The sequence below is a fragment of the Petaurus breviceps genome, unplaced genomic scaffold (assembly GCF_028583685.1).
Source record: "Petaurus breviceps papuanus isolate PSGF00001 unplaced genomic scaffold, PetGlider_PUasm1.0 173, whole genome shotgun sequence".
NCBI lineage: Eukaryota > Metazoa > Chordata > Mammalia > Diprotodontia > Petauridae > Petaurus > Petaurus breviceps.
In genome coordinates this window covers 11683577-11700929 of record NW_027185759.1, presented here as the reverse complement: position 1 = coordinate 11700929, position 17353 = coordinate 11683577, and the positions used below count along the sequence as shown (strand labels likewise).

Below are 17353 nucleotides of genomic sequence, written 5' to 3'. Positions count from 1 at the left end.
GATGGATGGATGGATGGATGGATGGATGGATGGATGGATGGATGGATGGATGGATGGATGGATGGACAGACAGGTAAGGAGATAGATGGATGGATAGATAAAGGAAATGGGTAGAGATAGATCGACTAGAAAGACAGATAGAAAGAAATAGATTGATAGAAAAATAGACAGACTAGCAGACAAACAGACAGACAAATGAACAGAGTTTGAACATTTATTAATTGTTTACTATGTGCCAGACCCTGTGCTAAGCACTGGGGATGTAATTGCAAGCAATCAAGACAATTCCTGCCTTCAAGGAGATTACAATTCTAAAGAGGAAAGAAAACAAATAAAAGATAGCTGGAAAAGAGATGAAGCAAGAAGAAGAAGGAAGAAGAGAGAAGGTTTCTTTGGCACCATGGTTGGAATTGGGAGTGAGGAATAGATTTAGAGGGTTGGTTCTAGACAAGATAAGAAAACCATTTGTAATTATATAACTACACACACACACACACACACACACACACACACACCCCATTCCCAAAGTGGGCAAAACTCCCTCCTTCCCCCACCCCCCAAAAAAATCCTGGGTGTGGCATAGTAGACTCAGGTACAATTGTAGGGGGGCAGGGTTTGAATAAAAATAAGGGGCAGTGGAAGCATAAGGGAAGAAGAGAAAATGAAAAACTTTTCAAAAACAATTAACTACATGTTTCCTCTGTTGTGTAACAATGTTAAAGTCATAGGGGTTACATTATTTTCCAAATATGTACACACAATGTAAGTATTAACTGATCAGGGGTCAAATCCACCAGCAGGTCTTAACAAGCAAGTGTTGGCAGATGAGCATGTTGCACTTTATCAGGAGGTCCAGCATGCATCAGCAGGAATATGTACATGTAATGACTTATTTGTGATACAATATTATGCCATTACATGATGCAATATTGTATCATCAAAATTTCAGTGCAAGACAAAAACCACATATTTACAATAAATTATTCAATTTAATATGTCATTTTAAAATTAATTTTTAAACGATGCAAATTTTTAAAAAAACAGTAAAGGGTTAAAGATTTCCAGGTGAGTGCTGAGTAATTTTTTTAAAAGGGGCTGGTAGGTCAAATAAGTTTGGGAATCTCTGCATTAAACTCTCTGTGTGGTTAGGAATCTCAAGTGAGATCAGTTTGAAATATTCTAGTTTTTTTTTAATCATTTAAACACTGGCAAACATAAGAGCCTCAGGTCCTTGGAAGTGTCCCCATCTTCCTTCCTGGTACCTTGTCACTTTAACACCCAGAGTCAAACAAATTCTGCACTTACCAGTTGTGCTTGAGCCCTTACAAGAGCCCAGATCGTCATCATTTTCCATGGTTGTTCAATGTTCTCCGGGAGAGGAGTGTACACAAAGTAGGAGAGAAGGGCACAAGAAATCAGCAGGTACAGAGATTTCTTTCCCATGTTGCTTCTGCTCCTGCTGCTGCTGCTGCAACTCCTGCTCCTCTTCCTCCTCCTCCTTCTCCTATTTCTTCTTCTCCTATTTCTCCTCCTCCTGTTCCCTGGCACTTCCCCTGATGTACAGCCAAAGTTGTGGCCTGCCCAGGAGGAGGGTTATTTGTCTTGTCCCCTGGCAGAGTCCAAGGTCTTCTGTGAGATTAACAAAAAGAGGAGAGGCTCCCAGCAGAGAAGTCTCCCCATTGAAATCCCAGCTACCCAGCATGCCAGGGGGTCCTCAGAATACTGACACCCGGGCTAGCTCTGGAGCCCACAGTCCTCCCCTTGGCTCTTTTGGGTTCAGTTTGGACCCGAGTACAGCTGGAGCTAGCCCAGCACAAGGCACTCACTGAGTACCCACAGTGTGCAGAGGGCTGCATGGAAACCTCAGATAACCTGAGGAGAGGGCAATCAGAGAATTCCAGTATCACAGAATTGGAAAGGGGCTTAGAGAGGCTGTTGGCATAATCTGGGGCTGGCCAGAAATCTCCCCTAGAATGTTCCTGAGAAAATCTTAAAGACCTCTGCTCCTAGGGACCCACAGTCTGCTTCCTGGGGCAGCCCATTATCGGGGGAGGGAAGACCCATTAGGGAACTTTTTCCAGGACCAAGCTGCAGTCTGCTTATCTGATCTGCCTAGCTTAATAAGAGTCAGCAGAGTTAGCTAACATTTCTGTAGGACTTTAAGATTTGCAAAGCGCTTGCCATATAATATTTCCTTTGCTGTTCACAACAACGTTGAGGGTGGGGAGGAGGGTCAGTTTAAACCCTACTATGTCCTCATTGTAGGACAGAGTTATGTGATTTGCCTAGGATCACCCAGCTAGGAAGGCTCTGAAACCAAATTTGAACTCAGGTATTTCTGACTTCAGGTATATATTCTGTAAAAATCATGATAAGAGTAGCTGACATTTATAAAGTGTTTTATGATTGGTAAAATGTGCTCTAAATACTAACTCTAGTGATCCTCATGAAAACCCACTGAGCTAAGTGCTCTGTGAAATACAATCTCCCTTTTTCAGTTGAGATGAGATTCTGAGAAGTTAAATTGAGCTATGTCATGCATGGAGGGGTGGTGGGATTCAAACCCAGACCTTTCCTGACTCCAAGGCCCTTGTTCATTCCTCTATAAAAAGTAACCTTTGCATACTGTGCCCTTCTCAGTTGAGCTTCAAAGCTTATGTTTCAAAATGTCAAAATGTTTGCTCTCTCAGCAATGTGGGCCCTATCTCCAATGATTCATGTGCCAAACTCCTCCAGGTTTATCATTGTCTGTGAAGCTGAGATTGGGGCTTTGCCCATCTCATTGGGTGAGTGACATGGACTCTTGGGTCATAAGATTAATGACCCAAGAATTAATGAACAAGGAAGTCAAGTTGTTCAAGGAGACATTAATGAGTATTATGGTATGCAAGCTTAAGGGCCAGACCAGCAATGGAGAAGAAAACTGTGAGCCAGGTACTAAAAGCCCTGGGAAGAGAGAGGGGACCAGGGTTACACAGATGGCCACAGTGGATCTCAAGGGACAGAAGACTGTAGAGTGTGGGAGGCCCAGAGAGGAATCTGCAGATATCACTGGGGAACAAAAGGCAGGCCAATGGCCAATCTTGGCCTCTGTGTTGAGAATGAATAAGTCACCCTGGAGAGGGAAACCAGGGACAAGCATGGTCCTGTCTTCTGGAGGGACCAAGGTTTCTGAGTGATACAAACAAAATGTCACATGAGCTCCAAGGAAGAACTGTGTGGCAGATTGGAAACAAAGTGAATACCCATCAGTTGTTGAAAAGCTAAAGAAATCACAGTATATGAATTCAAAGGAATGTTATTGAACAATAATGAAAAATATCAGGATTTCACAGGAGAATGCCATGACATTTGTAGGGATTTATTCACAATAAGTAATTTTGAATGTTGAATGAGGTCTCTTATACTGGGAAATATAATGAGGTCTTCAGCAAGAGGCTTAACCTTGTTATTTAGATCCATAAGTTTTCTCTCCAACAAGATTATTCCAAGGTATAGTCAAGTACAATTCAAGGCAAACCAACATGACAGTGACAAGTCTATCTTCCAAGCACTGAGTCCAAAGTTGCTCAGTTCTATGAAAACAGAAAACATTTTTGAGGGAAAAAAGGCAGAGGTGGGGAATCTGACTATAACATGAGTCAAAACTTGACCTGCAGCTGATCAAGGGCCAGACCATGAGCTTCTTATTGCAAAATTCAGACTCAAATTGAAGGAAATGTGGAAAAGTGTCAAACCCTACAGATATAACCTAGATAACATTGCTTATGCATATAAATTGGAAGTGAAGAATAGATTTAGGGGATTAGATTGGACCCCTATTTTATTACCGTCAGTATTAATCAATCTGATATGATTTCATAGGAGTGGAATTGGTAGTAAGGGGGGGGGGGACGAAGTCAAGATGGCAGAGTAGAAACAGGACTTCTGTGGGGCTCCGGCTTCCACCCCCTCCAATTCATGTGAAAAATGACTCTAGACAAACTTTGGAGATGCAGAACCCACAAAATGACAGAGAGAAGCTAACCTTCCTCTGAAGACAGCTCAGCAGGCCTGCAGGAAGGGGCCAGTGCAGCGCCCTGGGAGTCCAGCCCTGCTAGCCGGAGGGCAGGACTGACCATTCACCAGCTGGAGGGACTTCAGATCACCAGCAGCTGTGGTGGTTTCCTGAACTATCAAACCATAGATGCCAAAGACAAAGTGAGATGGCAGTGTAGACTTTGCAGGAACAGAGAATTTGGGAGTGTGGTCTAGCCTTTGCCTCTGGGGTGAGAAGCAGCTGAGGCTCCATGGCCATGCAGAAGCCAATATCTGGCTTCTTCAGAGATCCCGGTCTGCAGATTGTAGGGGGACCAAGAGACCAGTCTTAGCTGTAATAGTGTTTGGTTTAACCTGCTTGGATCTAGATCGCTGTCTAGTGTGGAAGTCCTAGAGTGCATGAACAGTTTGCCAAAGTATGTAAAGGCTTCAGAGAGGGCACCCAACTAATAGCTCCAGCAGCTGTGAAAACTCCAGCAATTGGGATAAAGCTCCCCTTTCTGGTAGCAGGGTTCTACTGTGGTAAAAGGCTCAAAAGTCAAGTAATTGAGTGGCAACATGAGCAAGCAAAGGAAGCAAACCACCAGAGTAATCCTACATTAGATTCCTATTTTGGGGACAAAAAGGACGAAAGCATGGAACAGGAGGAAGATAGCAAAGTCAGAACTCTTGCACCAAAAGCTTCCAAGAAAAATACAAGCTGGTTACAGGCTATAGAGGAGCTTGAAAAGGATTTTGAAAACCAAATAAGAGAAGTGGAAGAAAAATTGGGAAGAGAAATGAAAACGATGCAAGAAAATTATGAAATAAGAGTCAACAACCTGACTGAAGAAAATAACACCTTAAAAAATAGACTAACTCAGATAGCAAAAGAGGCTCAAAAAGGCAATGAAGAGAAGAATGCCTTAAAAAGCCAAATTTGCCAGATGGAAAAAGAATCTCAAAAGCTCACTGAAGAGAATCATTCCTTCAGAATTAAATTGGAGCAAATGGAAGCTAGTGACTTTATGAGAAATGAAGAGACTATTAAACAGATCCAAACAAATGAAAAAATAGAAGGCAATGTGAAATATCTCATTGGGAAAACCACTGACCTGGAAAGTAGAACCAGGAGACATAATTTCAAAATTATTGGACTACCTGAAAGCCATGACCAAAAAAAGAATCTAGAAATCATCCTTCAAGAAATTCTCAAGGTAAATTGCCCTGATGTTTTAGAACCAGAGGGCAAAATAAAGGTTGAAAGAATCCACTGATCACCTCCTGAAAAAGATACCAAAAAGAAAACTCCTAGAAATATTATAGCCAGGTTCTAGAATTCCCAGATCAAGGAGAAAATATTACAAGCATCCAGGAAGAAACAATTTGAATATTGTGGAAACACAATCAGGATAACACAGGATCTGGCAGTGTCTACACTGAGGGATCAAAGGACTCAGAATATGATATTCTGGAGGTCAAAGGAGCTGGGATTAAAAGCAACAATCACCTACCCAGCAAAACTGAGTATCATGTTTCAGGGGGAAAATATTGTCATTCAGTGGAATAGAGGATTTTCAAGCATTCTTGATGAAAAAACCAGAGTTGAATGGAAAATTTGATATTCAGATACAAGAAGCAAGAGAAGCATGAGAAGTTAAATAGGGAAAAGAAATTATAAGGAACTTATCAAAGTTGAACTATTTACATCCCTACATGGAAACACAATAATCATAACTTATGAAACTTTTCTCAGTATGAGAATAGTTGAAGGGAATAGTATATATACATATATATGTCTATATAGGAGGGTATATGTGCTATGAATACATATGTGAATGTGTGTATATATGTGTACAGGTATACATGGATAGAGGGCACAGGACCAATTTAATAGGAAGAGGTGATACTTAAAAGGTGAAATTAAGAGGTGAGAGAGGAATATAATGAGAGGAGATGGGGAGAGACAGAATGGGGTAAATTATCTCATATAGAAGACGCAAGGGAAAATGGTTACAATGGAGGGGAAGGTCAGGAAGGCAAAATGGAATGGGTCAACCTTATTCTCATTGAATTTGGCTTATGGAGGGAATAACATACACACTAAATAGGGTATCTCACCCTACAGGAGAGTAGGGGAAGGGGATAAGACGGGGGATGATGGAAGGGAAGGCAGGCTGGGGGGGGAGGGAAGTTGGAAACACCTACTTTTGAAAAGACCCAGGATCAAGGTAGAAAATAGAACAAGTGGGAGATGGGATAGGAGGGAGGGAAATATAGTCAGTCTTTTGTAATATATCCACTATGGAAATGTTTTGCATAGCTACACATGTACAACCTATATTGAATTGCTTATCTTCCCAGTAAGGGTGGATGACAAGGGAGGAAGGGAATGAATCTGAAATTCAAAGTTTTAAAACAAAGTTTTAATATATATATATTAGTATATATTAATAGTATATATACTATTATTAATATTATTTTACATGTAACTGGGAAATAAGACATACAGACACTGGTGCATAGAGATCCATCATGCCCTACTGGAAAGTTGAAGGGAGTATTGGAGAAGATATTGGACAGAGCAGATAGGAAGTGGGGATATTTTGGGGTGGTGGGTAGAGAAAAATGGGGAGAAAATTTGTAACTCAAAATATTGCAGAAATGAATGATATAAACTAGAAGTTAATAAATCATTTGATTAAAAAAATGAAAAAAAATAGGCTAACTCCAAAAAACCAGTGAGGAGAAGAATGCCTTAAAAAGCCAAATTTGCCAGATGGAAAAAGAATTTCAAAAGCTCACTGAAGAGAATCATTCCTTCAGAATTAGATAGGAGCAAATGGAAGCTAGTGACTTTATGAGAAATCAAGATACTTTTAAATAGATCCAAACAAATGAAAAAATAGAAGGCAATGTGAACTACCTCATTGGGAAAACCACTGACCTGGAAAATAGATCCAGGAGAGATAATTTAAATATTATTGGACTACCTGAAAGCCATGATCAAAAAAAGAATCTAGAAATCATCCTTCAAGAAATTCTCAAGGTAAATTGCCCTGATGTTTTAGAACCAGAGGGAAAAATAGAAATTTAAAGAATTCCCTAATCACCTCTTGAAAAAGATCCCAAAAAGAAAACTCCTAGGAATTTTATAGCCAGGTTCTGGAGTTCCCAGATCAAAGAGAAAATATTTCAAGCAGCCAAGAAGAAACATTTGAATATTGTGGAAACACAATCAGGATAACACAAGATCTAGCAGCTTCTACGTTAAGGGATCGAAGGGCTTGGAATATTTGTAATATGATATTCCAGAGGTCAAAGGAGCTGGGATTAAAACCAAGAATCACCTATCCAGCAAAACTGAGTATCGTGTTCTAGGGGAAAATATGGTCATTCAATTAAACAGAGGACTTTCAAGCATTCTTGATGAAAAAAACAGAGTTGAATAGAAAAGCTGACATTCAAATACAAGAAGTAAGAGAAGCATGAGAAGGTAAACAGGGAAAACAATTCATAAGGAACTTATCAAAGTTGAACTATTTATATTCCTACATGGAAAAATGGTAATTGTAACTTTATGAAACTTTTCTCAATATATATATATATATATAGAGAGAGAGAGAGACATATATATGTCTATATAGGAGGGTATATGTTTGTATGAATACATATGTGAGTGTGTGTATATATGTGCACGTATACATAGACAGAGGGCACAGGATCAGTTGAATAGGAAGGATGTTATTTTGAAAATAAAATTAAGAGGTGAGAGAGAAATAATGAGAGGAGATGGGGAGAGACAGAATAAGAGAAATTATCTCATATAAAAGAGGCAAGAGAAAATTGTTACAGTGGAGGGGAAGAACAGGAAGGCAAAAGGGAATAGGTTGACCTTACTCTCACTAAATTCGGCTTAAGGAGGGAATAACATACATACTAAATTGGGTATCTTACCCCACAGGAAAGTAGGGGGCAGGGGATAAGAGGGGGGATGATAGAAGGGATGGCAGACTGGCGGGGGAGGGTTAGATAGAAGTCAGTTAGTCAATTAAAAGCACACACTTTTGAAGAGGAACAGGGTCAAAGTAGGAAATAGAACAAGTTCGGGGGTGGGATAGCATGTAGGGAAATATAGTCAGTCTTTTACAATATGTCCACTACGGAAATGTTTTGAGTAAATACACATGTACAACCTATATTTAATTGCTTATCTTCCCATTAAGGGTGGGTGATGAGGGAAGAAAGGAAAGAATCTGGAATTCAAAGTTTTGAAATCAAATGTTTAAAAAAAAAAAGAAAGAAATCAAAATTATTTAATATTATAAAAATAGTTTTGATCTCACAGGCCCCCTAAAAATATCTTAAGGACTCTCAGGTATCCTCAGACCACATTTTGAGAACCATTGGCTCAGTATATGATTCTATGTGTATTCTAAAAAGACTGGAAATATAAGGTCTACTAACACTTCCCCTAGATTCTTCTCTGAGCTACAGCCCTGAATCACCCACTCTCTCTTGGCTATTTCCCAGAAGTTGATTGATAGGCATCTCGAACTCAATATATACAAAACAGACTTCCTTCTGTCTCTAATGAGGGTACTACCACCCTTGTAGTTGTTCAGGTTTACACCTTGGAGTCCTCCTTGATTATTTAATCTTTCTAACACCCAGTGTCTAATAATTTCCAAGTCTCCTGACTCTAGTTACTTGGCATCTCTCCCATCCGTCCCTGTGGGGAGCCAAAGAGGCTTGATCCAGGACTCAGATAAGTACCTTGATAACAGTGGACCCGAATATCAAAGACCTCTTTGAGATGCAACTTTTTGTCAAGTTAGCTCCTGAGTTCTTTTGATATGGGTTACACTTAAAAGGATGCTGTTTGAGTTCTGAGATCAATAGGCTATACCCCAAGATTTTAGTTATTGAGAGCCAAAATATCTGATTCTTCCCTCAGATATCTTTGGGTGGTCAGCTCTAAACATGATGTCTTTTGAGGACTGCAGCTTTGGCTTTGAAGTTTGGTCTCAGTTTATGACTTCAGCTGCATTAGCAGGTACCTGAGATCTAGATCAAAGGTCTTACCCTAAGACTTTAGTCTCATAGATAACAAATCCCTATCAAATTATCTATTCTGTGCTGCTTGCAGGATATAACAGACTATAAGGTAATGATAAGAAAACTTGAGTCCACGTCCTTTGTCTCTTTTGCTCTATAAAAACCTTGTCCTGAGAATCAATAAATGGAGTTCTACCCTACGGACTTCCTGCCCGGTTAATTCTTTACCCCGTCTTCACTCACACCTGGGGCTGATATCCAAGTGGCCCATGATACACACTCTTCTTTCCAACCATGAGCCCACATTCTGGTTCATGTGTCCCTCACCTCTCGCCCAGAACATTTTAATGGTCTTCTCTTTGGTTTCTCTGCTTCCAGTTTCTCCCCAACCTATACTGCCCACACTTACCAAAGTGAGATCTATTCCTAAAGCAGGGGTCTGATCATATCAACCCTCTCCACACACACACACACACACACACGCAAACACATGCGCACATACACACATGAACACACATCACACATGTGCACACGCACACACATCACACACACAAGCACATTACACTCCTGCTCACAAAGCTCTAGCAGTTATTTATTACCTTCGGATCAGATACAAAATACAGTTTACCCTTGACTTTCCACAATCTGGCCCCTGCCAATCTGTCCAGGATTGTCACACATTACTTGTCTTAAATCACTCTTTGCTTCAGTCAAAGTGGCTTGTTGGTTGACTCTCACACACAATATTCTCTGTGTCTTTATACTGACTGTTCCTCTAAATCTGTGGAACTCACATCCTCCTCAGTCAATAAAAATATGTTAAGCACTTTCTAGCTAAGTACTAGAGATACAAAAGGGAGCAAAAGACAGTCTCTGTTCTGAAAGAGTTTACAATCTAATGGGAGAGACAACAGATAAGCAAATATAGACAATGTGTGCTACATACAGAATTAATAGGAAATAAAGTTTAAAAGGGAAGGCACTAATATTAATCAGGGTTGGGAAAAGCTTCCTCTAGAAGGTGGGATTTTAGTTGGAACTTGAAGGTAGCAAAGGAAGGCAGGAAGTGGAGATGAGGAGGGAGAGCATTCCTGGCATGGGGGACAGAGAAAATGCCAAAAGTTGAGGGATGGAGTGACTTGTTCATAGAACAATGCAGAGACCAGAGTCGCTAGATCACTGCAAGACTGGAAAGGTGGGAGGGTTTTGAATGCTAAGCAGAGCACTTTGTATTTGATCCTTGAGACAATAGGGAACCAATACGGAGATTATTGGGAGGGGGGAATGTTTAAGGAGGAAGATTTTAGTGATTGAGTGGAGGATGGACTGGAGTGGGGAGAAAGTTGGGGCAGGCAGACCCAGCAGCAGCGATTGCAATGGTCCTGAGGTGAGGTGAGGAGGGCCTGTACTAGAATGAGGGGGCAGTATCAGAGGAGAGAAAGGAGGAATTTAGTAGATGATGAAAAGGTGAAATCCACAGGCCTTGGCAGCAGTCTGGAGAGGGGAGAGTGAGAGATAGTGAGGAACCTAGGATGACTCCTAAGCTGTGGGCCCCTCCTCCTGGCCATTGGGAGTCAGGAACAGCCTGAGCTCACCCCTTCCCTCCAACCAAGGGGAGTGAGGGACAATGGGGAAAATATGGCCAATCTGACTAGTGAGATGTGGTACCTCAGAGTTGTTTTCATTTGCATTTCTCTAATCAATAGTGATTGAGAGCATTTCTTCATGTGCTTATAAATATCTTTAATTTCTTTCTCTGAAAATTGCCTATTCATATCCTTTGACCATTTATCAATTGGGGAATGACTTGTATTCTTATAAATTTGACTCAATTCTCTGTATATTTTAGAAATGAGTCCTTTGTCAGAGACATAGGTTGTAAAGATTCTTTCCCAATTTCCCTGGATTTTTTTTAAGTGGAGATTTGTACCATAATCTCAAAACACACATTTTCCCAATGTCTGGCCTAGATAACAAGACCCTCTCTTGTTACGTGCTGCCCCTCACACTGAACTTCTGAAGCATCACTGCTTCAGATATATCTATATCTGTATCTATCTATATCTAATCTATCTATCGATCCATTCATAATGTCTGCTTCTGCATACTCTCTCACTGCTTACAACAGCTCTGAGGTGAAGAGGAGATTTGTCTATTTCTGCTATTTAGGAACCTATAAAGTTATCAGAAAATAATACCATATTCTCCCTCACTTGCCTTAGCCCCCAGTCAGGGTGGGAGAGAAGAAAACAATCCCTTTCCCTGCTACCAGTGAGAAGGAAAAGCTTCATCCTGTAAAAATATATTTAAAATATTTTTAATACAATTGAAAATATTGAGTAATAAATATTTCTTCAGTGTAAAGCCCTTCCCAGACCTTTTCCCTTTTTCTTAGACCTAATCTCTTTTTCTTAAGAAGGTACATAAAAAGTTAAGAATAAAAAGCAAATCCTGGAAATGGATTATGAGTAGTAACCAAATTTAAAACTAGAAACCCAGAAAATTCTGGGAAGATTTATAAGAATTGATGCAAAAGGAAGTAAGCAGAACCAAGAAAACTAAATATGGGTTAAAAATGCAAATGGTAGGGGTGGCCATGTGGCTCAGCGAGTAAGAGCACCGGCTCCAGTGTTGGGATGACCTGGGGATCAAATCCGAGTTCAGATACTTAGCACCACACCCAGAAATAACTGGCCGTGTGACCTTGAGCAAGTTACTTAACCCCGATTGCTTTAAAAAAAAGGTAAATGGAAACAATAGCCACCAAATAATCAAAACTGAATGCTGTGAAATTATAATGACCAAACCTGGCCCCAAAGAAGAGATATAGAATCCCCACACACACCTTTTTTTCCCTGAGTGGAAGAATATTCATGTAGAACATTGCAAATAATGTCAGACTTTTTCTCAGTTATTTTTAATGGACTTTCCCCCCCCCCCGCCCTTTTATTCTCTTATTATAGGGGGTAGCTTTCTGGAAGTGTAAAGGGATAAATTTAGAAAATAATATGTAAAAACAAAAGATGCCAATAAAGTTTTGTTTAAATAAAATCTCCATGGTTTTTTTCTGAGTTTACACAGAGTATATTTTTAGTATGAAACAGTGAGAAATCTAACTATAACTAATCAGAATAACCACAGAAATTCAGGGAGGGGGGCTATCATTGGTCTGCACTATTGTCTAAGAAGTGTCCCTGCCACCTGATGGTAGCGTCTCCAAATTGCAATATCTGCCAAACACCCTGCCACCCATCCCTCCACCCCGCTTAGCTCTATAGAGCCAGGTGCTTTTTCTTTTTAATCTCACCCACCTCCACCCCCCCATCCCCGCAAATCTGCATCTTTTATTGAACTATGTGACTGCATATCCTGCATAATGTCACCTAGGTATCCTTATGTCAAATCTGTTTTATGGGGCATTCTTTTTCAGTGGGAAGAGATGACCACTGGGGTTCCTCCCGATTCAAATTCTATGATTTTGTGATATTGCTTAAGCCCCTCAAGAACCTTGTGACATAACAGCAACAGGTGTTGTTATCCCCAATGAGGAAATGAAGCCCTTCAGAAAATGGCAAGCAGCAGGTACATCTTACTTTTATTGATTTTCCACAGTTTAGAGCCAATAAACTCTACTGAAGAGGTTTTGCAGGGGCTATTTGAGTTGTATACAGTATTTTCTCATCTCTAGTCCTTTTAATCTGATTCTGAGTTTGATCTTTCTCTAACCTGTTATTGTAGAAAGTAATGGAATAGAGTATTCATTTGTGTTTAATAGCTAGTGTCAGATGAACATTGTATTTGAGTCATTTTATGAACAAAAAAAGTTATGTATGTGAGGACTATGTTTTTATGACCTTAGTGAAATGGCTACTCAAATCAATACAGTACCCTAGTATACATGGAATTCCAAGGGACAGATGAGACATTGTTGCTTTGCTCCTAAAGCTTTGGGGGAATTGTTGAGATTGGTTTGTGTTTCTGTTGTTTTGTTTTCATCAGGGAGCAAATGTGGTACTCAGAAATGTGTATTAGGAAGATAAATATTGCAGTGTTCTATGGGTGATGTTCTAGTAAGTATCACTGACTTGAAGGTGCAGAGATTATCTGGGAAGGTACCCATATAAGTAGCAATTCTGGTGAAGAGGAAGGAACTGATTTTAGAGGTATATCAAAGGAGGAATTAGATGACTGGATGTTAGGGATGAAGGGGAAAGCTTTCATTAAAGCAGGGAGAGAAAGAAATAAGCTTTTTACCAAGTGCCTACTACATGCAAAGTAGTGCACCAAAAGCTTTATAAACACCTCATTTGATCTTCACAACAACCTTTTATAGTTGCCCATTTATAGTTGCCTAAACTATACTACACATAGGTTAAGTGACTTGCCCAGAGATATACAGCTAGTGGATCTCTGAGGCTGGGTGGGGAATTAGATTTTCCTGACTCTATGTCCATTGTTCTGTCTTCCACCCTGCTGTGCACAAAGAGCAGGTTGATTTACCTCCTGAAAGAAAAGGGAAATAGTTTCATTCTCAAATTTTCTCCAAAAAACGTTTTTTTTTAGGGGGACATCTGTCCTTTTGCAATCAGTCCTGAGATATAAAACAATTGTGGTAAATAATAATAACATTTTAAGAGGAAACTAATGAGTTGGTGAGTATTCAGAGGAATGTGAACCGGATGCTATGTGTGTAAATATATGTATTTACACACATATGTATACACAAATGTATACATATGTACATGTATATACATATGTATATGTGTGTGCACACATACACACATATGGATTTGTTGAAGAAATTGGAGGATGAATCTTACCAGCCAGCCCTATGGATCCACTCACCATCTCTGGGATATCCTAAATCAAATATCCTTCAGTGACTACCATTCCTCTATATGCATTCTCTCCCCTATTAAAATTCAAGCTTCTTGAGGGCTGGAATATTGTTTTTTGCATTTCTATCCCCAACATTTGCACAATGCCTGGGAAAACCTGCTTAATATTTTTTCAGTCATTCATTCCTTTAATCATTTATTCTTTCAATGACCATCTTCAAGTACAGAGTCACTGTCCGCTGCTCAGCAGGACTATAAACAGTAGTTGGATATTTCAGAGGCAGAATTAGGGTCAACACAAGAAAAAAACTTCCTAATAATAAGAGCGATCCAAAAGTGGGACAAGCTAACCCTGAAGGTAGTGGGTTGCTGCTCACTAGACATTTTAAACAAAATTTGACCACCTATTAGCAGATATATAATAGAAGAGATTCTTCTGGGTTGGACCATCACAGTGCAATACCATGGGATTGGACAAGGGCAAGAACTGAGGCAGAACCGGGGCAGCTAGGTGGCACAGTGAATAGAGCACTGGTCCTGGAGTCAGGAAGACCTGAGTTCAAATCCGGCCTCAGATACTTGACACAAAAACTATCCATGTGACCTTGAGCAAGTCACTTAACCTCAATTGCCTTCCAAAAAGAAAAATAAAGAAGAACTGAGTTAGGTCCTGGGAAACAATGTGAAAATCCTCTTCAAAAGAGTTCAGAGACAAGTCTGACAATGGAGTGAATGTCTTTCCTCAAAGGACCAGGAAAAGACAATTTTGTAGAGGCTCAGTACTAGACGTATTTCCATGAGGCAATGGGGTTTTGTTGTTATTGTTTTTCTTGTTTTGTTATGTTTTGATTTTGACAAAGCAACTCAGAAAGAAGTCCTATTATTGTGTACCAGTGCTGTGATCAGTACTGGCGAGGGATGTTCCTGAGTGGATAGATGCTCTTTCAACATGCGGCCATTTGGAAGAAAGATTAAACCCACAACTCCACAGCAACTAGTTGACAAGTGAACATTTTCATCAGATACCTGTCTTTTCCAAGGTCAAATAAATGCGTATTTCCTGTGTTTACACCAATAGGTCTTAGGATCATAGCTCAAGAACTGGAAAGGAGCTCAGACCATCTCTACAACCTCATTTTGTGAAACATAAGGCCAAAGAAGGGAAGGTTACTTGCATATGGTTATATATATATATATGTAATGACTTTCTGATGTGGGGTTTGTACCTACGTCCTTTAACCATAGAACCAACATTCTGCCTCACTGTACCTCACTGACTACATTTATCATGGAGAAGGTTTTAGGAAGTGCCCAAGGGCTTTAAAAATAATTTTATTATTATTTTATCAAAATAAACCACATAATTATACATTTCAGATAATATTGAAAGCCCCCTGTTCTCCCTACAGGTAATATGTTGAGGGTATGTGACTTTTTCAGGCTGGAACCTCTCTTCATAGATGTGGGATTTCTTTGGTTTAGGGAGTACTACCCAGGTAGATCACAAGCCTTCTGTAGTTCAGAAAGGGCTTAGTGGGTGATGTTAAGGACAATGCTCCCTGACATGTGACAAGGATCAGTGACTATACAGGAAGCATCATCACCTTACTTAGCAGGAGCCCAGATGTTCCTGATGCTGCTCCTGCTCATGGTCACCTTTTGTATGGAGAAACCCACTGGGCAGTGCCTCACCTACCACCTGGCCTTGATCATTGAGGTCCAAGACTCAGTCCTTCCTGAGACTCCCTCACACTCAGTCCTTCCTTCACATGGGCTATTACATTGTTTCTTTTGTTGCTTTGTTTCTGTTTTAGTTTTCTCTTCTTCTCTATCCAGTTTCTTGAACATTGGGCATCACATTTGACCAATCACATGTTTAGAGTTATTGAAGTCCTCTAGAAGACCTTAAGGACCATACTACCAAGGGGCAGAATGTGGTAGGAACAGTATCCCTGCTGCTTATCCCTGTTATTTACCCTGGTTTTTCCTTTAAAATTTTGAGACTTTCATTGAGACTCAAAGAGCTCAGGAGACTAAAGACTCAGATTGTTGCTGTCACTTCCTCAGTACATATGTAAAAGGCAGCATTGGGGGTGGCCAGGTAGCACAGCGAGTAAGAGCACTGGCTCCAGTGTTGAGAAGACCTGGAGATCGAATCCTGGGCTCAGACACTTAGCACCCACCCAGAAATACCTGGCCGTGTAACCTTGAGCAAGTTACTTAACCCCAATTGCTTAGGGGCGGCCAGGTGGCTCAGCGAGTAAGAGCACCAGCTCCAGTGTTGGGATAACCTGGATCAAATCCGGGCTCAGATACTCAGCGCCACACCCAGAGATAATAACTGGCCATGTAACCTTGAGCAAGTTACTTAACCCCGATTGCTTAAAAAGAGAAAAGAAAAGCAGCATTAAAAGCTCTCTGATTTTTGGCTGGTGAAAAATTATGGGAGGGAAGCTTTGCTCAGCCTAATCCATTCAATTTATCTTCATTGCCTCTTTATGGAATATCCTTCAGCTATGACTAAGCCAATGTCTTTTGTTAACTGTTGAGTGATCTCCTGCTGTTTCACTTTGTTCTAATATCGGACCTAAACTAGGAGGGCCCTGGCCTCAGTCGGGCTCAACCCAGGAGAGCTAGCATGTTCTTGATGTACTTGAACATAAGTGAACTTATTGACACGGATGAGAAGTAATGCAGGGAAAAGTGACCCTGAACTGGTCTTCATGCTTGTGATTGTGTTTTGGTGCTTGTTACTTACTGTGAGGCACTCCTCTGCCCCAACACGCACACAGACTCCTGGGAAATTAGTGAGTAATTTGCCTGTGGCCATTAATCAAAGAGAGACAGATGGTAGTATTCTCTGTGTCCTTATGTATGGCACCTTCAGGCCATAAAACTGTGGATACCCATTGACCCAGAAATACCACTATTAGCTCTATATTCTAAAGAGACCATAAAAATGGGGAAAGCAACCACATGTACAAAAATATTTATAGCAGCTCTTTTTGTGGTGGCCAAGAGGAAATTGAGGGGATGCCCATCAATTGGGGAATGGCTAAACAAGTTGTGGTATATGGTTATAATGGAATACTACTGTGTCATAAGAAATGATGAGCAGGTAGAACCTGGAAAGACTTGCATGAACTGACGCTAAGTGATGTGAACATTGTACACAGTAAGAGCAGCATTGTAGGATGGTTAACTTTGATAGACTTAGATCTTCTCAACAATACACTGATCTAAAACAATTCCAGAAGACTCATGATGGAAATAGCCACATTCAGAGGAAAACCTATGGAGTATGGATGCAGATAGAAACTGTTATTTTTCTGTCTCTCTTTTTTCTTTTTCATGGGTTTTCCTTTTTGTTCTGATTCTTCTTTCACAACATGACTAATGTGGAAACATGTTTAATACGATTGTACATGGATAGCCTATAT

General features: G+C 40.2%; 1 protein-coding gene across 1 annotated transcript in view; it reads right to left on the bottom strand.

The window, feature by feature from the left end:
* LOC138157839 (arylacetamide deacetylase-like) overlaps positions 1–1443 on the bottom strand; it is a 35740-nt gene extending 34297 nt beyond the window's left edge. The window contains exon 1 of the mRNA XM_069083648.1: positions 1306–1443. Within this exon, the coding sequence (XP_068939749.1) occupies positions 1306–1443 (138 nt within the window). The remainder of the gene's footprint in view (positions 1–1305) is intronic.
* Between the last annotated feature and the right edge of the window lie 15910 nt (positions 1444–17353).